Source organism: Protopterus annectens, chromosome 10.part0 (genome assembly GCF_019279795.1).
Source record: "Protopterus annectens isolate FY-2018-M chromosome 10.part0, PAN1.0, whole genome shotgun sequence".
NCBI lineage: Eukaryota > Metazoa > Chordata > Ceratodontiformes > Protopteridae > Protopterus > Protopterus annectens.
The window spans coordinates 1,584,801,627-1,584,825,203 of NC_056744.1; the positions used below are offsets into that span (position 1 = coordinate 1,584,801,627).

The 23,577-nt window shown below is 40.3% G+C and overlaps 1 protein-coding gene across 1 annotated transcript in view; it reads left to right on the forward strand.

Moving 5' to 3' along the window:
- STX4 (syntaxin 4) overlaps positions 1-23,577 on the forward strand; it is a 1,371,134-nt gene that overhangs the window by 1,087,979 nt on the left and 259,578 nt on the right. Inside the window, exon 9 of the mRNA XM_044086236.1 lies at positions 21,013-21,123. Coding sequence (XP_043942171.1) covers positions 21,013-21,123 — 111 coding nt within the window. The remainder of the gene's footprint in view (positions 1-21,012; positions 21,124-23,577) is intronic.

Consider the following 23,577-nt stretch of genomic DNA (forward strand, 5'->3'; position numbering starts at 1 on the left):
GTTTCTAATAATATGTTCATTACCAATTTTAGTGCTACTGCCTACACTATAAGAAATATAGTTGAAAGTGAATGGGCTAAATTTAATGAATATACGGATTTACCAAATTTAAAAGGGAAGACCATTAAAACAGTTTTTCGGAAGGGGTTCAATATAAAGAACTTAGAAGGTAACAACTCCCCTTCTATAGTTTCCAATAAATCTAAGGGGACATATAAATGTGGGGCATGCCCACAATGTAAATGTATTCTTCAATAACAGAAAGTATTTATAACAGCTAGGAAGAAATGGATAGAGGCTTATAATTATTCCAACTGCAATTTTCAGGGGATAGTTTATGTAGCTCTATGTAAAGAGTGTGAAGGATTTTATATAGGCAAGACTGAGAGAACCCTCAAACGTAGGATATATGAACATATGAATGATATCCAGAAAGGCAATCCTAGAAATGCCCTATTTAAACACACTCTTTCATGCCCCCAAGCAAAATACCATTTCTTTGTGGTAGAAATGGTGTCTAGGGAATCGAGGGGAGGCCCCTGGGCAACTAGGCTGGAATTTAGAGACATACTGGCAAGTGGTATTTGAAGCTAACAAATACCCGGGTATAAATGAATACATTTCTGTTGTCCCCTTGCTTAAGCTTAGAACATCAAGCAAAATATACACTTTATATATATTTTGTATAATTTTTAATACTGTATTCTAATGGCAGTTTATATGATAATACAGTTTTATATGTTCAGTTTATATTTAAACATGAAATGAATTGGTATTTATCAGTAATTTATTTTCTATTTGGTTTTAGATTCTTTTACTATGAAAGGGATGATTTTAACATTGTATTTAACTGCATGACAGCATGTTTCTTTAAATGTTAATTGATTTGTTGATTCAGTTGATTAATTGAAAGGTTACAAAAAGGGGAAGGTGTATGCTCAGAAGATTTTTTCATCTGATGAAGTTTGAGTGCTACTCTTACAAAAACATGTGGTGATATTTAGCAACGTTAATGTATTAACAGTGAAAACGTGTTGTGGCAGTTTTCTACATTAAAACTTGGTTTTAACTGGAAGCTTCGTTCTCAGCTCATTAGTCACAGGAAACGTGCCATGGCAGTTTCTTGGTTTGTGTTTGGAATTCAGCTGTGGTTTGCTGCACTTGGTGACTGGTTTGTGTTTTTTTTTTTTTTTTTTTTGCCTTTATACCAGCTGTACTCCTTTTTTGTTGTTAGTCTTACCCATAAAGGAGCTTTTCTTATGTTTATTAAAATATTCACCCAAATTTTTACCTCTTCGAAAACTAAAATTACAATGATCATGTACTATTTGCTCAAAGAAGTGGTCATTTCTTAAAATAGGCCAGTGCTTTGTATAATGTGCAGTGCAAGGTTCTGTCACTTTAACGTAGAGAGTGGAGAGAGTAAGACATATATTTAAATGCTATACAAGGGAATCCGGGTAATTAAGCACTGATGACGCCTACTGGGAGAAACCGGTTTGCTGTGGTGTCGTGGCTGTCCGAAGCCATGGATATTTTGGATTAATAAATCTTTTGAAGAATATGAGGTTGAACCTTTATTGCTCTATTTGATGGTTTTTATTTCACTGCGAGCTAGTGCTGGGTGGTGTTGAACGTTGGATTTATTATCTGTGCACAGTTCGAGTGTTTTGGAGGCCATGTTTCGTGCACCAACTAGAAGAAAGTATATATATATATATATATATATATATATATATGTATGTGTTTATGTGTGTGTGTATAGATATATATATTATATATATGTATATATATATATATATATATATATATATATATATATATATATATATATATATATATATAACATGTATGTGTGTGTGTGTGTGTGTGTGTGTGTGTATGTATATATATATATATATATATATATATATATATATATATATATATATATATATATATATACACACACACACACAGGTTGGGAGGGTGGCCTAATGGTTAAGGTGTTTGCCTTGTTAGCACAAGGTGCAGGGTTTGAGTCTCACAAGGTATAATTGGCTAGGCTTAAAATGGCTCTCAAGGGCAGTTAGCTTAGTACTAATCTTTGAACTATATATATATATATATATATATATATATATATATATATGTATGTGTGTGTATATATATATATATATATATATATATGTGTGTGTGTGTGTGTATATAATATATATATATATATATATATATATATATATATATATATATATGTGTACAAGGAAAATTACAGTCAGCTGCCTGTCAGTTGCCAGCATCCACCACATAACGCTTGCACTCAAGTCACTCCACATCAAGTACAAATATGACTCTGTCATTGTCCATGTTGGAGTGAAAGACTTGAGATGTACCTCCCTGGACTACATGAAAAGAGACATGGAAGATGTTAGAAAAAATATGTATTAATGTGTGTATTAGTGCTTTTTAAAAGCCCAAAAGAGTTAACACATTTATTCTATTTCATGCTGCATAAATCCATATAAACTGCGAATGCTTTCTGACCTTGTATTCTGTCAGCACAGCTAAAATCTTGTTTATGTCTTAGGAAATTTACTGAGAAGCACATGATTTTCTGCTGGGTTAGGGAAATAATGAATAGAACAATACTGCTTTCTATAATGTTATTAAACTTAGACAATTAGCCCTGCCTGTGCTATGAGAACATACACAGCTGCAGGAAGGATAGATAAGTAGAACAAAGACTGCTTGAAGAATATGAACTATAATCTGTGTTTGCTTTGTGCTTGAATAAGCAGAGTACCTTGAAATGTAACACAGCATTGTAGGAATAATTGCAACTAGCTAGTGGTCTCCAAGGCCATGTTATTTTTCAAAAAGTTTCTCACAAATCTAGAAATGTAATGTCATGTCAGCAGAAAATATTGAACAACATCTGCTGTGAAAAACAGTATAGTAGGCTTATGTTTGAGTACGTCAGATTTAGAAGGCAATGCTTTGTAAAACACTATAAGAATAGTTTCACTTCCTGTCACTAATCAGACAAACTCTGTATTTGCATGTTTTTGTCTCCTTGCTGCAAGAATTATAGTGCCTTAACCTGAACCTTGCTTGTATTGGTCTTTGAAGTTTTTTCCTTTGACAGATTGGTCCTTCGGACCGGAAACCTTCACTTCGCCTCGGATCAGACAGGCCAGGTGGCTTGAAACCGTACGGGGAACAGACCACATCGGTTCTTCTTACTTGAAAAGACCTCCGACTGAATTGTCATACAAAAGAGGCCAGACACTTTCTGATCTGTGACTGAAGGACGGGTTTACCTCGAACCAGGTGATCAATCATGAAGGCTCAGGTAAGGTGAGATTTACCTTTCTTCTGTTTTAGATCAGGGACTTGATTAGCATTGTTTTGTCAGAAGATTTGTTTTGTACAGATCAGGGATAAAAAGATTGCTGTCTTGTCATAGATCAGGGAAACAGAATAGGTAGGCAGTCATTCTGGAGAGACTATAAAAATTCCCGTGGTAACACGTAAAAGATAAGAAGGGTTACGTAGCATTTCAAAGGTTAGAACAAAATGGGAAATAAGTGCACAAAAAGATCCCAAACTCCGCCGTTAACCGAAGACGCGAAATTTATGCAATCACAACGTGCCAATAATGTTAAATACTACATGGGTTAATAAGTATGAATTTGATGGTAAATTAGAAAAATCCTCGCTTGTTAAACTTGTCAAACAGCTTAAAACCGATTCCAGAGGTCGGGTAAAAAAGCAACGTCAATTAGGAATTCCTCAGGCACACAGGTGGATTGAGGAAGCAAACTGTAGGGAACAAAAGAGCAATAATTCAAAAATAATGTTTTTAGATAAAGAGGATAATAACTTAGTAATAGCATCATCCCCTCCGCTTCCCTTACCAGAATATGAAGCAAGTGGACAAGCTGGTCTAACCCCACGATATCCTGCTATTCCTGCAAAAGCAAAACCGTTTGTCAGGGATCCTGTCGAGACTAGGTCTCGAACATGAAACTCAAGAGGGGATATTGAGTTGTATCAAATAAATAGAAATTTGCGGTCTATGATTGAAGAAGAGATATGCCTACTCATAGAAGTACCTAATCCTCAGGGAGGACAAGAAGGACAGGACCCAACTCTCTTAGTGTACAGACTGTGGACACTGGAAGATATCCGGAAAGCCACTGAGGGAATTCCCCATCCAAAAGTTAATTTTAGAAAATTTTTATAAGACTTACAAGGCATGAGGTTGAGTTATAACTTAAATGGAGAAGAAGTAGAAAAAGTAGTCAGACAAATCGTGGGAACAGATTGGCACATGATCAGTGGCAACTGGAATCCCCGTGACGCCGAACACAAACCCCTCCCACATAGCAGCGTAGAGCTAGACAACAGAGTGAAAGGTCTTACAGACCGAATCTCTGAGAAATGGAAGCCTAGGGCAGACTGGACTTGCATTAATCAATGCATCCAACAAGAAGGTGAAACTGTTGACAGATATTATGCTAGATTATTAGAGTGTTTTAATAACCATTGTGGAATGCAGATACCTGAAGATCAAACACATGATTCCCCATATGAGCAGCAGTTAAAGAATGCATTTGTAAAAGGCAGAATTGCACCCATAAGCAGCTTTATTACAAAGCACATGGTAGATCATCGTACAAGTAGACTACAGTCACTACTTGAATATGCTAGACATGCCGAGAGGCATTTTAATAGCAAAAAGAAAAAGAAAGCCCAAGTATTTTCTGTAGAAGATGGAGCAGAAGTTTATGTAGTACAGTCCAGAAAAAAGGGCAAGAAAAATGCCCAGGGAAACAAACAGTCTGATCAACGATCAGAGGACTTTGAAGGGCAAAAGAAAAGGGGGGAGTGCTTTAAATACGGTAAAAAGGGACACTTGGCAAGGGATTGCAAGAAAAACAAGAAGGCAACCACGGAAGATAAGGAGGGTGAGGACTGACTATATGATAGTCAGGAATCACTAGAAGAAAATAGCCGAGAAAAGATAAATGCAAATGTGATGGAGGGAGTAGAGGATGTGACAGAAGAAATAGAGGAAGTGCAAGAAGTCACGGATAGTGAAGAAAATGAAATTTTAGACTTTGCTTTATTGAGCTTGGAGCTCTATTTAGCAGACACGAAACCAGAAGTTACACTACTGGTAGAAGGGAGGGAAGTCACATTTTTGTGTGACTCAAGGTCCTCACGGACCCTGATACATCCCTCCAAACTGCCAGAAAATTCAGAGTCACCTGATTACATATTAGTGAAAGCAGCTAATGGACAGCTGTATCGGGAGCCCCTCTCCCATAACATCGCAATAACTGATCCTGTTTCAGGATTAACCCAGAAAAGCAAAATTGTTGTTTCTGCAAAATGCCTAGTAAACCTCTTGGGCAGAGACCTTATGCAGCTATTTGGCATAGCAGTAGTTCCAACTATGCAGGGTATGGAAGCACAGTGACAAATTGATACTTTTGCATTGCGATCGGAGGGTGAAACATTTTATTGGTATGGCCAGGACTTGGTTACGACTGGTCCAGGGGCAGTAACCGAAGAGCTGATGAACGTAGCCATCAGCAAGTTCCCTTCCCTTGACACTGATAAACAACATTTGTTGCACTGTACTCTGTATTATTGTAGCACACCAGAACCTGACAAGGAATATGAGCAAGAGTTGTTTAGAAACTGTGCAAACAGATTAGTATTGCGTAATCTGTACTGGGATATGGAAGGGAACAGTGTAGTTAGCTGTTCATTACCCCAAGAGTTCTTTGTACTTTATAAATCTAATCGATTACCACGTGTAAGCTTAACTAAGGACAAAAACGTATAATGGGCAGACGTGGGAGAAAAAGTCACGAGATGGGAAAAACAGACAGAGTTAGAACTGTCAGAACAGGGAGTACAAAAGCAGAAGTTAAATTGGATAACACAGACACACCCAGCTGTACACTTGCAGTCTAGCGAGGACAGCTGATCATCACTCTTATCAGAAGAGGAAGAAGATGCCTTACAAAGTATACCAGAAACTCTCTGGTCAACAGGCAAATCAGATGTAGGACTTATTTGTACAGCAGGACCAGTTACTATCACGCCAGAGTCAGCATTTAGACCACGAAAGAGACAGTATCCCTTGAGAAAAGATGCAGAGGTAGGAATCAAACCTATTATAGCAGCTTTACCTAAGGAAGGAGTACTGGTGGAAGCTCCTGATTCACCATGTAACACACCCTTATTTCCTGTTAGGAAAGCAAATGGAGAATGGTGTATGGTCCAAGATTTACAAGCTGTAAATGACGCAGTAATACCAAGGGCACCTACGGTGCCCGATCCACATACCCTGTTGAAAGATTTAAAACCTCAACAGAAATATTTTTCTGTGGTCGATATCAGCAATGCGTTCTTTTCGATACCAATACACCCTGACAGCCAACATTGGTTTGCATTCACATTTCAGGGGAAAAGGTACACATACACGCGACTACCACAGGGATATTGTGAAAGTCCAACAATATTCTCACAGGAGATGGCAAGCAACTTGGCGGGATTGACCCCACTGAGAGGCAGTCAGATTTTACTTTATGTTGATGAGATCCTGCTGGCAGCCCCCACCCAGGAAGATTGCAAAGAAAATACCGTAGAATTGTTACAATTTTAGCCACTCAGGGACATAAAGTACATAAAAACAAATTGCAGCTTTGGAGAAAGCAAGTTAGATACCTAGGATATGTAATATCCAAAGAGGGCAGAACATTAGATGAGGACAGAAAAATAGCAGTTTTACAAGCACCGAAACCTACTACCAAGAAGGAAATGATGTCCTTCCTGGGTACGACCAACTTTTGTCGGAGCTGGATTCCAAACTATGCCTTGGAATCTGCACCTCTGACTAACTTGATATATAAGAAGCCTATGGCAGCACAAGATTTATTACAATGGACACCAGAAGCAGAATCTGCTTTCTGCAAATTGAAACAGTTGATAGCATCCTCATTAGTTTTAGGATTACCAAACTATCATAAACGTTTTTTTCCAAACTGTAGATTGTAAGCAAGGTTATATGACATCAGTGCTAACACAACAGCATTGGGGACAAGCAACGCCCCATTGCTTACTATTCATCACAACTGGACCTAGTGGCGCGGTCTTTACCCCACTGTGTACAAGCAGTAGTCGCAGCTGCAATGGCAGTGCAGGCTTCGGCCTGAGTAGTGTTGTTCCACCCTCTCACATTGAGAGTGCCTCATGCAGTCGCGATTATTTTACTGCAAGAAAAAGTAGCATATCTCTCTCCTGCTAGGCATCTTTCCTATATGACTATATTGTTGAGCCAACCTGATATGACAATTGAACGATGCACGACTTTAAATCTGTCTACCTTGCTTCCAACTCCTGCAGATGGCACACTGCACAGCTTACTGCAGGAGATTGAGCAAAAGGCACTGCCTAGAAATGATCTTACGGATGTTCCCTTGGATGATGCCGAGGTGACATACTACGTGGATGGCTCATGCAAAAGGGGTCCCACAGGACAGAACCTAGTAGGATATGCAGTAGTTTCTGATACAGAGATTATAGAAGCAAAATCTTTACCGCACAATTTATCTGCACAAGCAGCAGAACTGATTGCCTTGACACGGGCATGTACCTTAGCAAAGGGTAAATGTCTGAAATGTCTGAACATTTTTACTGATAGCCAGTACGCTTTCTCTACTGTACATGTTTTTTGCGCAACAGTGGAAAAATCGAGGAATGATAACATCTACTGGCAAACCAATCAATCATGCACAGTTTATTTTAGATATTTTAGAATCTATTCAGTTACCTCAGAAAGTAGCTATTCGTAAATGCATAGCTCATACCAAGCAACAGGATAGAATTTCAAAAGGTAATGCAAGAGCTGATACAGCTGCTAAGCAGGCAGCTTCAGAAGTATTTCTTTTGAATGAGGAATTACAACCGTCTGAGATTTTAGACTTAGAGATGTTAAAAACAATGCAGACACTTACTATGCAAGTTGAGAAACAAAGATGGATAAAACGAGGAGCAATTCTCGAGAAAGGGCTGTACATCTCCAAAGAGGGAAAACCGATATTGCCATCTAACTTGTTTAGATATGCAGCTTTGTTGAGCCATGGGCAATGCCATGTCTCAACAGGGGGGATGGTACAGTTAGTGAACCGAGTGTTCGCAACATATGGATTCATAAACTACACTAAAAATTTTTGTTTGTCATGTCACGTTGGTAATAAATATCATGCACAAGGGGCGTTAAAGCCCAAACAAGGGAGTTTCCCTACACCACCATATCCATTCCATACTATCTGTATGGATTTCATAGAACTGAACAAATGCTAAAATAAGAAGTACTGTCTTGTCATTGTAGATATGTTTTCCAAATGGGTGGAAGCTTTTCCGACCAAAAGTCCAGACACAGCTACTGTTATGAAAACCCTTGTTAAAGAAATCATTCCTAGATTTGGCATACCGGAAAAGATCTACAGTGACAATGGCACACATTTTGTAAACCAAACCATACAACAGTTGAGCAAATATTTTGGGATTTCTTTAAAAAATTATTGTGCATATCACCCTCATTCTGCAGGATTGGTAGAGAGGCATAATGAAACACTGAAGAATAAGTTAAGGAAACTTATCGAGGAAACACATAGAAATTGGGTGTACTGTCTGCCCCTGGCACTGTTGAGCATGAGAACTGTTCTGAATGCAAAGGGATTGACTCCTTTTGAGAAGTTATTTGGACGAGCGTATTATATACCTCAGTGGAAACCTCTCATGCCCGCAAACCAGGAAGCCGACTGTACACTTGCTGAGCATATGAGGAGATTGTTGAATTCTAAACACCTGCTGCAGTTAAATTCTGTTTCAGATAAAGAACAAACCAGACCATCGGAAGCAGCAGTAGTCCCAGGCACGTGGGTCTGGGTGAAAGTCATCAAAAAGAAAAACTGGACGACGCCAAAGTGGGAAGGGCCATTCCAAGTGCTACTGTCAACACCCACTGCAGTCAAGATCGCTGAGCGTGCATCCTGGATTCACCTGACACACTGTAAACTGGTTAAAAACTTTGAACTAGACAAAAATCTTGTTACTGCTACACAGCAAGAGTAAAAATGACAAAATCCAGAGCAAACAGGAATGCAGAACAACCACAGAAGTATTGCATGATCATCCTGTTGATTATACTGGTGACACTAATCTTTTTGTTGTGGCCTTTCCTTTTTTCAGCCACACAAGCTGAACTGAATAAACGTGATGCGTTACTTATAGACTGGCACTCTAACTTTAACACTTACCAAGCAATTAAATATGTGTATGCTGAGACTTTTAATGTTTCGAATTGCTGGATCTGTACAGCTTTACCGACAGCATACGAGGGAATACTAATGACTGCAGTTCCCCTAGGGGTCAATGAGACCTGGGAAAACTTAATTTATGACACCACAACTGTTAAATCACAAGATAAAATAGCATTGCACTTGTCTGTTCCACAGAAGGGAAATGTGTGTTTTTACAAAAATGATACTGTTCAGATGGGTTGGAGCAATTGCAATGTGACAGTTCCTTACAAATGTTACACTAAAGCAAATAATGCAGGTTCTTATTGTAATACAGACTATGATTAATTTCTTGAACTGATGCATAAAACAATGAAGTACAACATAATGATCTTTTTAAGCAACTGTCTATAATTGATAGGAAAATGTTTCATGCAGGGCAAGTATATGTTAATAGCAAAGTTACTACTAAGGTAGAGGATTGTTATTTTGTGTGTGGCAAAAAGGCACACAAATGGTTACCTGAGAATTGGTCCGGCAGTTGTTTTTTGGGTTACCTGGTTCCAGCCATACGACACACTGCAGTTCTGCCTCAAGGTAAAATTCAAAAGGCACGAGAGGTCACCAAGAAACCTGTCAAGAAACCTGAGAATCCAGTGGGACAGATCAAGGCGGGCTGGAGAAACCTTTATTCCATGGGCGATAAACTGACACATATGGACTTGAGTGATACTGTTATATCGTGGGCAGGCATATTACCAGCATATGGAGCAGTGAAATCGATTTGGGAGCTGAGAAAACTGTCTAAACTCCTCTTAGTAATGAGCAATGCAACTTTTTCTGCTCTCGAATTAGTAACTGATGAACTGAATGCTATGAGAACTGCGGTGCTTCAAAACCGCGTGGCTCTTGACTTCACCCTAGCGGCGAGAGGTGGTACATGCGCTTTTATTCAAGAAGAGTGCTGTTCGTATATTCCTGACAACCAGCACGAGACAGACAATCATCTTGAGGTGATTCAGCAAGTGTCGGCCATGACCAAACCAGGCCAAAACCCACTGACAGACTTTTTCCAGAAATGGTTTGGGGGTGGGGTACCATCCTAATGAACATCTTGATTGCCATTTGTGTAGGTATGCTCCTGTTGGGAGTATGTGCTTGTTGTGGCATCCCCTGCATGAAAAGATTAATCAAAGATTTTATAGACATGTCCGTTTCTGAAACCTTATATCAAAGTACTGAGTTTGAAGAGCTGTTAAAGACTGAAATGCTTTCATAAGTTAAACTGAATGACTCTCTTAACTGCAAATCCTGAATGGAAGAGGTTAGGAGAAGAAACAAACTGTTTATGCTTTTTGAAAGTAGAATAAAAGTATTAATAGGGGGGAAATGTTAGAAAAATATGTATTAATGTGTGTATTAGTGCTTTTTAAAAGCCCAAAAGGGTTAACACATTTATTCTATTTCATGCTGCATAAATCCATATAAACTGTGAATGCTTTCTGACCTTGTATTTTGTCAGCACAGCTAAAATCTTGTTTATGTCTTAGGAAATTTACTGAGAAGCAGATGATTATCTGCTGGGTTAGGGAAATAATGAATAGAACAATACTGCTTTCTATAATGTTATTAAACTTAGACAATTAGCCCTGTCTGTGCTATGAGAACATACACAGCTGCAGGAAGGATAGATAAGTAGAACAAAGACTGCTTGAAGAATATGGACTATAATCTGTGTTTGCTTTGTGCTTGAATAAGCAGAGTACCTTGAAATGTAACACAGCATTGTAGGAATAATTGCAACTAGCTAGTGGTCTCCAAGGCCATGTTATTTTTCAAAAAGTTTCTCACAAATCTAGAAATGTAATGTCATGTCAGCAGAAAATATTGAACAACATCTGCTGTGAAAAACAATATAGTAGGCTTGTGTTTGATTACGTCAGCTTTAGAAGGCAATGCTTTGTAAAACAGTATAAGAATAGTTTAATTTCCTGTTACTAATCAGACAAACTCTGTATTTGCATGTTTTTGTCTCCTTGCTGCAAGAATAAAAGTGCCTTAACCTGAACCTTACGTGTATTGAAGTTTTTTCTTTTGACAGAAGAGCTCTCGGATCATGTGGCCCAGGCAGGTATGGCCACAGCCCTGAGTAGCATCCTGCATTCGTCCAGAATGATACCACAATATAAGGACAAAATGGTTGATTTCAACAATTGGCTAAGCTTCTGGTGTCATTTAAAAGGGGATCCAGTATCTGTCTGCCTAGGATGACTTCAACAGACCATGATGCTTTGCCAGAGATGGTCTTCACCTGTCGCCCCTGGGATTCAGGTTACTGGCTAAGGCTCTTGCCACCCCTGTAGTGCCTTTTTTAGGCAAATTTCAAAGGACAAAACCACCACCGTAACAGGTACAGGCATGCAAATTCTGAAGGTAATGCTACTCAATGCTAGAAGTCTAAACCTCAAAATGCACTCTCTTAAGGCAGTCTTAAAAATGGAGAACAGTGATATCTGTGCAGTAACTGAGATCTGGTTCAGGGCTGCAGCGAGCACCCCTGCAGTACCAGGCAACAACTCTTACCACACTTTTCAGCCACCAAACCAGGACCGAAACACTAAAGGTGGAGGAATGTCCATATTCACCAAGGATGTTCAGACCACTAGGTTAGTTGCCCAACACAATGTGTGTGAAATTCTCTAGCTGCAACTAACACTAGGCAAGGCTGCAATCCAAATGGTAGCTTGCTACAGATCCCCCACCATGCCCCAAGATTCTCACTTCACCATTCTAAACATACTAGAAAATATTAAGATACAACCAAACACCCTAATACAGGGTGATTTCACCTACCCTGCCATTAACTGGGAAAACTACTCATGTACCAACACCTTTTTCCAACGGTTCTTGAAATTCATAAATTCTAATGCCCTGGATAAACTAATCCATAGTCCCATCAGGGGCTCCAATATCCTACACCTAGTCATTACTAATATGGGAAATCGATGCTCCACACCTGTGGTCACCCCCCCTCGTTGGTCAGGTCTCACCGTAAGCTAATCACCCTTAACATCCACATCCCACCCCCACCTCCAAGTAAGGAAACCTCCATAAAAAACTTCTCCAAAGCCAACTTCATGCTACTTAAGTCAGAAGTGACAAACTTCATGGCACCTATGCAGACAGGAACTGAAAGTTCGATTGCTGAATCCTACACTAAGGCACTGTAGGAGCGCATCCACTCATGCATGAATCGTGCCATCCCAAATAGAATCAAGATGCTCTCCTCCAAAAAAAGGAAGCCAAGTCTGGTGGTTCCCTGCCATAAACAAATTTACAACAAAAGGAAGAAACTGTTGCAGAAAAGAGGAAAATCCCAGGATGCAAAAAACTACCTTACCAGCCTCGGTAAGAAGTTGAGATCCCTCATAAAATTCTCAAAGCTATTTATGAAAATAAAATTGGCAAAGATTCCAAAGACAAGCACAAGGTATTCTATAACTATGTCAAAAATCTAAATGGCAATGCTGAGATCTGCTCTGAGCTGCAACAGAATGGCATTAAATATACTGATCCCAAGGATATTGCCAGTATCCTGGCAGATCAATTCAGTGTCAACTTCACACTCCTCTCACCCCCTAAATGGCCCATGTCAGTACCGGAAGATTGCCAAATTCTGGTAATAATGGCCACACAGGTAAAAACGCACCCTCCAAAGCTAAGAATACAGCATTCATGGGACCAGATGACATCCCGGGCTGTGTATTACATGAACTACAAAATGAACTGGCACCTCACCTAAGTGTCATGTTTAATCATAGCCTTACCTCAGGCTTCGTGTCCACTGATTGGCGCACAGCTACATTTATCCCACTCCACAAGGGGAGATCCAACTTGGATCATGGGAAATGCCACCCCATCAGTCTCGCGAGCCTGATCTGCAAGGCAATGGAACATATTATCATGGAACTTATAAACAAAGACATTGGCAACCTTCAAACAAAGGACACAACACAGTTTGGGTTCGTGAAGGGCCGATCTTTTCTCCTGAACCTGATTGACTTCTTCGAATCAGTCTTCAGAGCTGTGGACAAGGTTAAGGCTGTCCACACAGCCTATCTGGACCTCGCCAAGGCCTTTGACACCATCCCCCACTCTGGAATCATAGATAGACTTACTAAGCCGGGCATTGATTCCTACGTCACTGGATGGGTTGCCAACTAGCTTACTGACAGAACCCACACTGTAAAAGTAGCCGACTCCAAATCCAGCTCCAGACAAGTGCCAAGTGGAGTTGAGTACCTCAGGGTTCAGTCCTGGAACTACTCTTGTTTGACATCTACTTCTCGGAAGTACAGGCCAACACTAAGGGACTCTAGCTAGCAAAGTTTGCAGATGACTGCAAACTGGGAGCCATTACTGAATCCCCAAATGATGTGGATACTCTACAAAAGGGCCTTATAGAAACAGATGCTTGGTGCCAGACCCATGGGCTCAAGCTCAGTGCCAAGAAATGTATGGTTATCCCCTTTGGGAAAAAAACGTGTACCCGTGAATTACCACATAGGTGGCAGTACACTAAACACTGAAATTGTGATGAGACTTGGGGACACAGGTGGACAGTGGTCTCACCTTTGATAATCACATTGCCACAGCAATCAGGAAATCCTATGTGGCACACCTCATCACTAAGGGCTTTTCATCCAGAAAAAAGGAGGTCATTGTCCCACTGTACTCATCCCTCATTAGACCCATTATAGAATACAATGCCCCCCCATTTGGTATGTACCTCTCAAGACATATGCAACAACTGGAAAGGCTGCAGAAATACCTCACTAAAAGAATCACAGGCCTAAAGCAGATGTCCTATGCTGACCGCCTTAAAAACTCCAGCTATACTCTGTCGCATATTGTCTACTCAGAGGCGATCTCTGTTTAACATACAAGGCCATGTCAAACCCAGAGCTGTTGGGCATGCTACACTTAAAGAAATCTCAATCCCTCAGAGCCACACGCTCCAGGGATCTAAACCTTATCATCACAATAAACAAAATATGCTGGAGGGATAGGTTCCTGACCCAGAGACTCCCCAGGCTCTGGAATAGACTGCCCATACATGTCAAGCAGAGCACCTCTTTGGCCCTCTTCAAAAGGAACCTTGACAATTGGATGGGAGAAAGGAAATTCACTCCAGGGTTCACGTCAGTCACCCTGCTATACAGGGGTCCAGGGAAGTAAATAGTGTGGGAAGAAATAGTCAGAGAATTGTTATGGCTAGGCTTCTATAGGCCCTAGGGCTGATAGCCTAGTACCAACCTATGTGTGTGTATATATGTATATGTGTATATATATATATATATATATATATATATATACTTTATATCTGTAAAATATATCAATATGTCTGTATAAATTTTATGTTTCCTATACTACTATTTACCCTTTGTATAGTTAGCTGTACCTGTTAGTGTAGATTATATTCTTGGATGTTACTGCTATTACAGTTGTGTTTTCTGGAATACAGTATTTTTTTCATGTTCAGGTTCCATTGCCATAGGTAGGTACTAGGCTGTTTGGTCCTAGGGCCTATATAAGCCTAGCCAAAGGTACCCTGGCTTTCGCCACCCAAGAAAATTATTTTCCTGTGCCACTGTCGAGCAGAGCCACAGAAGTGATCCCCAGGGTGAATTTCCTATCTCCCATCCAGTCAAGATTTTACTTGAAGAGTGCTAATGAGGAGCTTTGTTTGATATAGATAAGTAGTTTGTTCCAGAGTATGTGAAGTCCCTGGGTCAGGAATCTCTCCGTCCAACATGTTCCGTTTATTGTGGTGACAAGGTATAGGTCCCTAGATCGTGTAGCTCGTAGGGATTGGGGTTTCTTTAAGTGGAGCATGTCTAAAAGCTCTGGTTTTGACATAGCTTTGTGTGTTAGGCAGAGATCACCTCTGAGTAGGCGATATGTGTCGGAGTAAAGCTGCAGATTTTTGAGATGGTCAGCGTAGGGCATCTGTTTGAGACCGGTAATCCTCTTTGTGAGGCATTTCTGTGGCCTTTCCAGTTGTTGTAGATGTCTTGTGAGGTACATACCAAAAGGGGCATTGTACTCTATAATGGGTCTAATGAGTGACGAGTAGAGGGGAACAATGACCTCTTTTTTTTTCCTGGATGAGAAGCCTTTTGTGATGAGGTGTGCCATGTAGAAGGATTTCCTGACTACTTTGGCGATGTAATTATTAAAGGAGAGACTACTGTCCACCTGTGTCCCAAGGTCTCTTATCACACTTTCGGTGTTAAGTAGACTACTGCCTATGTGGTAGTTCATGGGTACAGAGTTTTTACCAAAAGGGATGACAATGCACCTTTTGGCACTGAGCTTGAGGCCATGGCTTTGACAACAGGCATCTGTCTCAGCAAGGCCCTTTTGTAGGATGCCCACATCTATTGGAGTTTTGATTATGGCTCCTAGTTTGCAGTCATCTGCGAACTTCGTTAGCCAAAGACCTTCTATGTTGGCCTGTACTTCAGAGAAGTAGGTACCAAACAGGAGAGGACCCAGGACTGAACCCTGTGGTACTCCACTTGTCACTGGTCTGAAGTTGGATTTGGAGTCTGCTACTTTCACAGTGTGGGTTCTGTCAGTGAGCCAGTTGGCAACCCAACTTGTGACATAGGGATTTATACCTAGTTTAGTGAGTTTATCTATAATCCCAGAGTGGGGGATGGTGTCGAAAGCCTTGGCGAGATCTGAACCACCTTACCCTCATCTACGGCTTTGGTGACTGCTTCAAAGAAGTCTATCAGGATTAGGAGACATGATCTGCCTTTTACAAACCCGAACTGGGTGGGGTCCTGAGTTTGGAGATTACCAATTTTATTATTTATAAGTTCCATGATGATACATTCCATAGCCTTGCAGACCAGGCTCGTTAGGCTAATGGGGCGGTAGTTTCCGGGGTCTGTGGTGGCTCCCCCTTTGTGGAGTAGGATAACTGTCACTGTGCGCCATTCAGTGGGCACATAGCCTGAGGTGAGGCTATGATTGAACATGGTACTTAGTTGGGGTGCCAGTTCATTCTGTAGTTCATGTATAACACAGCCTGGGATATTGTCAGGTCCCATGGATGCTGTGTTCTTGGCTTTGGATAGTGTGTTTTTACCTGTGCAGCCATGATTACAGGAACTTTGCATTCTTCTGGTATAGAGATGGGCTCTTTAGGGATGACAGGGGGGTAAAGTTAGCACTGAACCTATCTGCCAGGATGTTGGCAATATCAGTTGGTTCTGTAGATTTAGTGCCATTGTGCTGTAACTCAGAGCAGATCTGAGTGTTGCCATTGAGATTCTTGACGTAGCTATAGAATGCTTTGTGGTTGTCTTTAGAGAAGGTGGCGATTTTGTTTTCATAACTAGCTTTGGAGGATTTTATGAGGGATCTTAGCTTCTTACTGAGGCTGACCAGGGAGTTTCTCCAATCATGGGATTTTACTTTTTTTTTGCAACAGTTTCTTTCTTCTGTTGTAGAGTTTGTTTATGGCATGGGACCACTAGATTGGCTTCCTTTTTTGGAGGATAGCATCTTGGTTCTGTTAGGGATTGCACGATCCATGCACTCATGTAAGTGCTTATAAAGTGCATTTGTGTAGGATTCAGCAGTCATACCTCTATTGTCCGTCAGCATGGGTGTCGTGAAGTTTGCCACTTCTGTCTTAAGAAGTGTGAAGTTGGCTTTGATTAAATTTTTTACTGTAGTTTCCCTAATGGTGGGTGGGGGAGGGATGTGGATGTCTAGGGTGATTAACTTGTGGTCAGATCTGACCAATGAGGGATTGACCTCTGGTGTGGAGCACCAGTTGCCCATGTTGGTAATAACCAAGTCTAGGATATTGCTGCCCCTAATGAAGACAGATTCCCACAGTACCACATCACCAGTTGGAATCCGCAACAGCAGAAGTCTTAAAGCTTTTTTAAAAAAAACAAAAAAAGGTATCCAGCAGGTCCCTTCAGACAAGTTACAATCCAGAGTCCTATTCCAGGTTCTTAGTCCTGAAAGAGACAGGGGACGTTAAGGCCAATTTTGGTCCTCAGTCATCTTAATCAATTTATAAAGCAAAGTTCCATATGGGTACATTTTAGTCCGTTATACCTCTCTTGAGGAAGAACAAATGGATGTGATCAGTAGATCACCAGGATTCCAAGATTTGAAGGCAGTCAAGGAGATTTCTTTGTTTTCAGATGGAAACTAATCATTTCCAATTCAGTGCACTGCCCTTTGGTATCATCACAGCCCTCTGGGTGTGCATCAAGAGCGTAGCAGTGGTCATAACTCATCAGAGGCTGTTAGTGTTCTGGGTGTTTCCTTACTTAGATGATTGACTCCTCACTTCACCCTCCAACAAAGGGACTTCTTGCTGCAGTTTCTGCCAGCACTAGATCACATTCAGTCAATCCTAAAGTCAATTTATACCCACACATCAGAGTTCATCAGATTCAACTCGACCACGAGCAACCAGATAGCTACCCTACCAAAAATCTGGGATGGTTTCTCTACAGAAGACATCCTTGCAAGCTCTTCAGCACCCCTCTCCACCTGGAAGATTTATCCTTTGATTGCTAGATCTCCTAGCCAGGTGCTCCATGAGAATACTTCATTGGAAACTTTAAGCTGAGTGTTCTCAAATTCCTTCATCCGCTTCATGCAAATTTGTCTAACCACAGTGTACAAGTTCCACATCCCATGGTGGCTAACCTCCACAGCTCTCCTATAAGGTTGACCCTTTTCTCCACATCACTCCCCCACCCCACATCCCTAGTAACCATGGATGCTTCTTTGCTGGGGATTAATTTCAAAGGGGAGGACTATTCAGTGGTCATGGTGGAACACAGAGGCCACTTTCCACAATAGTGTCCTGAAGGTAAGGGCAGTCCTTCTGCTATTGTGGGCCTTCCAGGTCACACACTCCCAAGGTTGTGGTCTCCATCAAGATCGACAGCATGTCAGTAGTCTGGTACAGCAACAAACAGGATGGAACCCATTCATGTCCTCCATGCCAAAAAGCCATAAGTGTGTAGCAGTGGGTGATGTCTTCCCATTGCATGTATATTCCTGAGACTCTCAGTGTATTAACGGACAAGTTGAGTAGATCCATTCTACTGCCTCATGAGTGACTACTCAGCCAAACAGTGGTGAAGCAGACATTCATCCACTGGAGCCTACCATGTTGCGATCGTTTTGCTTCATACCAAAACTACAAATGCAGCAGTAACTTCACCATAAACCCTCCTGTGGAACAATCCCCAAGGGGTACTGTAGTCCACAGCTGGCCTCCTGGTCTTCTGTATGCCTTTATCCCCTTTCCTCTAATGATAACGTTCGGAAAGCAATAAGGTGCAAGACCAAGGTAATCCTCATTACACCTTTCTGGCCTCAGCAAGTGTGTATCCTCTTTCTATATCCTCCCCTGGACAACCTTCTAGGTCTTCTGACTCATTCATCCAGGAAGTCTTACCAGGATCCCGACACTGAAGCTACCTGCATGGTTCCTCTAATTTTAATGGTGGCCAGAGATGCCAGACTTTTCACTGAAGTGGTTCGCATTTTGTTAGCCTCTCAAAATCTCAAAAAATTAAGCACTAGGAAGGTATATCTCAAATAGAAGAGATTCTCTAGTTGGAAAGCAGCAAAAGGGGTAGATCCATTTTCAGCTCCACTTCCTATTATCCTAGATTTTGTATCTGATCTTTTTCAGAAGGGTTCTAGTTTTTTAGAAGTCAGCGTCACCACTTTTAATTTCCAAACTGGACACAAATGACTGTGGCCTCTCTAAAGATTTTAAATGCATTTCTAAAAAAAAAAAAAAACTTACTCAGATCTCCTGTAAGGGATCCTGTTAACTGCATAGGACATAACTGTCCTGCTTAACCGCGGTAGTGGTGCTGCGGTAGCATTGTCGCCTCACAGCAAGACGTTGTCGCGTTCGATTCTCAGCTAGAGCGTTTGCTGTGTGGAGGTATGCGTGAATGGGCGTGCCTTCATTGAAGGTTGTGCGTCAGGGCTGGTAACTCTGCACGTAAAAAATCCACTACCAAACATTAGCAGACCGGAGTTTCGCTGTGGCGACCCCTAACCGGGATAAGCCCGAAAGACACAACAACAACATAACTGTCCTGCTTCAAGTGTTATCAAAACCTCCTTTTTAGCTGTCAGTTTTCAGCAGATAAGTACCTTACTGGAAAGACTAGCTGAAGTGACAGCCAAGAGAAATAAAAGGATTTATGAATTACAAGCACTCTTTTGTAAACATCCTTTCTTGGTTTTCCATAAGGATAAGGTTTCTTTGAGAACAAATCCTACTTTCATCCCAAAATTGGTATCCAAAAAAAGAACACTAATCAAACCATTAATTTACCAGTATTCTTTCCATGATTTTCTAATAAAGAATATACTCTGCATCTGTTAGATGTCCACAGAAAACATAGACTTTTACCTCCATAGAACTAAGGATTTCAGAAAATGTGATCAATTTATTTTGCAGCCTTTTCTAAAGCAAAGCTAAGCTAGAATGTCTCAAAAGTCACATTATCCAGGTGACTGGCTTACTGTATAACATTTGTATATGAAAAATTGGAACTCTCTAGCCAATAAATCAAGAGATCACTCAACAAGGGTTGTGGCTTTCTACTGTTTTTATGCCCAGAAATCTTGTAGGCAAAATTGGTACTGCTGTAACTTGAGCTACAGTCCACACATTCATTACTCTTTTATAAACTTTAACATACAAATCAAGGTCATGTACATATGGTTCCACCATTCTTAGAAATATCCTTCCTTGATACCTTACAGGGATGTGGCAGCTAGGGAATCTGTCCCAAAAGTTGAATTAGATGAAAAAAAACAACACTGTATAGAAAAGACGTACTCAGCATAACGATAGATCAATTTTGTCTTATTTTAATCTGGTTCAACATCTCTCCCTCCGTCCTGTTTCCAAATGTTTTCCCTGGTACTTCTCTTTGGTCAAATGGACCTAACCAGCAATCTTGTCAGCTGACAACCTCAGTTGGTTGTTTTTCTTTGGGTTACTTTCTGGTATAGGATTCACTTTTTAATATTCTATGAGGTGATAGAAGACTCTTAGCTGGTAAATAGGTAAAGTCGATGTGAGATATTTGCTGAAGATGATTTTAGATACCTTATTAGAAATGAGTAAAGGGAAAATGCAGTGACCTGTGTAAATGTATGCATTTGCTTATCTTATGACGGTAGCAGTAAAATTCAGTTAAATATATTGACTTTTTCTCCATTTTAACAGAATTGAACTGTAAGTAATTATAAGAATGCTCTTTTTCCGACTTCTTAAAAATGTTAATCTGTGTGCCCTTGGTTAGTAAACTGTAAGGCCTTCTTTTTCTGTTCGTGTTACCAAGTCTTTAATATATTTCCAAAATTAATTTCCCTTAATTTATAAATACTGGCTTTAATGATGTGAAGTGATGATTGCGGTAAGAGCTATTTTTAGTTGGCAAGAACTGTTTTTAGTTGGCTTACCTTTCATGTATGTTATAACCATGCCAGCCATAACCTTTCATCCATTTTTTCGCTATAATGTGTGTCACATGTATCAGTGATCGGTCAGTTAAAGGAAACAGATTTGGAAGGAAGAGATGCAAATCTGAAATGCAATCTCATTTTCTATTTTGCCTTTCACAAGGGAGAAATGGTGAACCGAATTGAAAGTAATATCTTGGAGTCTGTGACCCATGTTCAAAAAGCTTCAGAACACACACACAAGACTGTGAAACTGCGAAAGAAGGCCAACAAGGTACGTGCGTTTCTGTAAAATAATATGCGCTACGATGCAGACAGTGCTGCACAATTGTAAAAGTGGCTGCACTCTAAACATATGTGATGAAAGTTTCAGAACAGTGGCAGTGGAGTTACCCAGCCTGTCCTTTGCATTTCGTGTACTTTACTGCAGTATTTGGTTTTATTAACAGGCATGTGTTGCACTACTGTGTGAGTGTTTTTTGTTTTATTACTCTCCCCTGAATTTGCTCAGTAACACGTGAGGACGGGAAGTGGTGTGTTCAGCACTGAACCACCCCTCAGGTCTGCAAGAGGGAGATGTCAGCAGGTTGCCCTGCCCACCTTCAGGTAGCACCTTGCATTTTTTTTTCCATGGTCTCTACTAGGGAAGTCAAACTGTGACATTGTGCCCCAAGCTGGCACATAGCTTACCACACCCATCTTTCCTGTCTGTTCTGTCATGTGGCTGAGCTGCTATTGGAACTCAAGTTACCTGGACCATAGTTGGGGTTTGTCCCTCTGTGCTACTGGCTCACAGTAATATTTGCATCTAATATATTCCACAAAACTTCAGCTCACAAATCATGCTTTTATCTTTATAGTTTTATTTTATCTGTTTACTTTGATGTGTAGCCAGTAAGTTATATTCAATAAACTTTGAGAAAATGGAACAGAATTTGTCTAAGTTGTTACTATGGCCCATATCTGCTGTGGCTTAGTGGTACTTCATGCAGTCTGGTGTGTCCAAGGTCTGGAGTTCAAGACTGACAGAGGTGTTTTATTGGGTTGGGACGGTGGCCTAATGGTTAAGGTGTTTGCCTTACAAACACAAGGTACAGGGTTTGAGTCTCACAAGGGATAATTGGCTAGGCTTAAAATGGCTTGCAAGGGCAGTTAGCTTAGTACTAATCTATGAACCTATATTATGTGCTTTCTTTATCTTCATTCAAGAATAGTTGGTTGGATCCTGTTTTTGAATTTCAGAATTAGTAATAGTCTGCATTTGTGTGGATTTTAATTTGCACATGGCACTCTGTGTTTGCGCTGTACAGGTCTGAATGTCTTTCTTTTCTGTAAAATGTAATGGAACAGAGCCTGTATAGCAATAGTATCATAAAATACAGAATTGTCTTTAGGAGAGCAGCAGTGGAAAACTGTCTTCTTTGTAAGTAACGGTCATTATATGCAAAGTCACACAGTTGAAAGGACTGAAATTGTTCTAGTTTATAGCATTCTGCCCATGTGGTTATAATACATTGCTGGGGTTGTTAAAATGTAATTTTATTGGTCTGTTACTCCTGAGCCCACTGCAACTTAAATAACATCAGACCTAATTAGTGGTATCTTGAAATTTTGTGACTATAAGAGGTTATTCACTTTGCATTTCAATTTTCATTGTACACTTAGGAAAAGGGATTCAGATTTCATTCAGACCCATGACTTGCTGTGAAAACAGTTGCCAGTTATTCATTTACTGCGTAAGATGTAAAAAAACAGATTTGAAGTCGAAACACCTGTACAGTTAGCAGTTGCACCAGCTAAAAAGAGCTTGCCAATTTTAATATCAGGTGACTTGAAAGTACAAAAAAAAAAATAAGTCTGAGTAGATATCAAAAGTTTAGTGGAATATCAGGATTTATTGAAGAGGCAGCCAGTGTGAAACAAAAATACATTTGATAAGAAAGAAGCATGTGGAGTATTTTGTGCAGTTTTTGGATACCTCATCCTTGTAGGCATTTTGGGTACAGACAACTGAAAGAAATCCAACAAAAGTGGTATGTGATCCACAATTGAACTTTTAATATCAGGATGGTCTAGAAGAACTTAACGTGTAGTCATGAGTAAAGACAGCAAAGTGGGAGCATGCTGTGTGTGGAGTCCAGCTGAGTACCATTTTTTCCAAAAAAGAAAAATGTTAGTAAAGGGATACAGTATTAGGTTACATTGTGGCTGACTCGGTTGAGTTGTATTAAGTAGTATTTCACAGAAGGCATGATATTTATTAAGGTGAAAAACAGTAACAGAATTCAGCAGTTTGCAGGATAGATATAAGGCTTATTTAGTGAGAGATGGGAAGAAAATTATGTACGCTACTGGTTATATGTTATCTGTTAGGTGGGGGAAATGAGCAAACCAGTTAGAGGCAAGTGGTTTTCATCTACCATCAAACGCTGTACCTTTTGTGCATCTCTCCATGTGTGGCATGACAGATTCTATTCTAAGTTTTCAAGTATTTTATGTCTGAATCGCTTCATGTCAGGTTTCTTCTTGGTATTCATTTATTTTTTTGAAAGGTCTGCTTGGTTTCTGTAGTGAAGTGTAGACGTTAATCCTGTGCTTGTGCTGGTTAATAGAAATTAATTGAACAGTGACAGCTGCTGGCACTGCTGCTTCATAAAGTCAAAACTAATCTAACAGTGACACTTGCAGGGTGATGAGGTGCATTGCAGAAACAAAGAAATGGTGAATT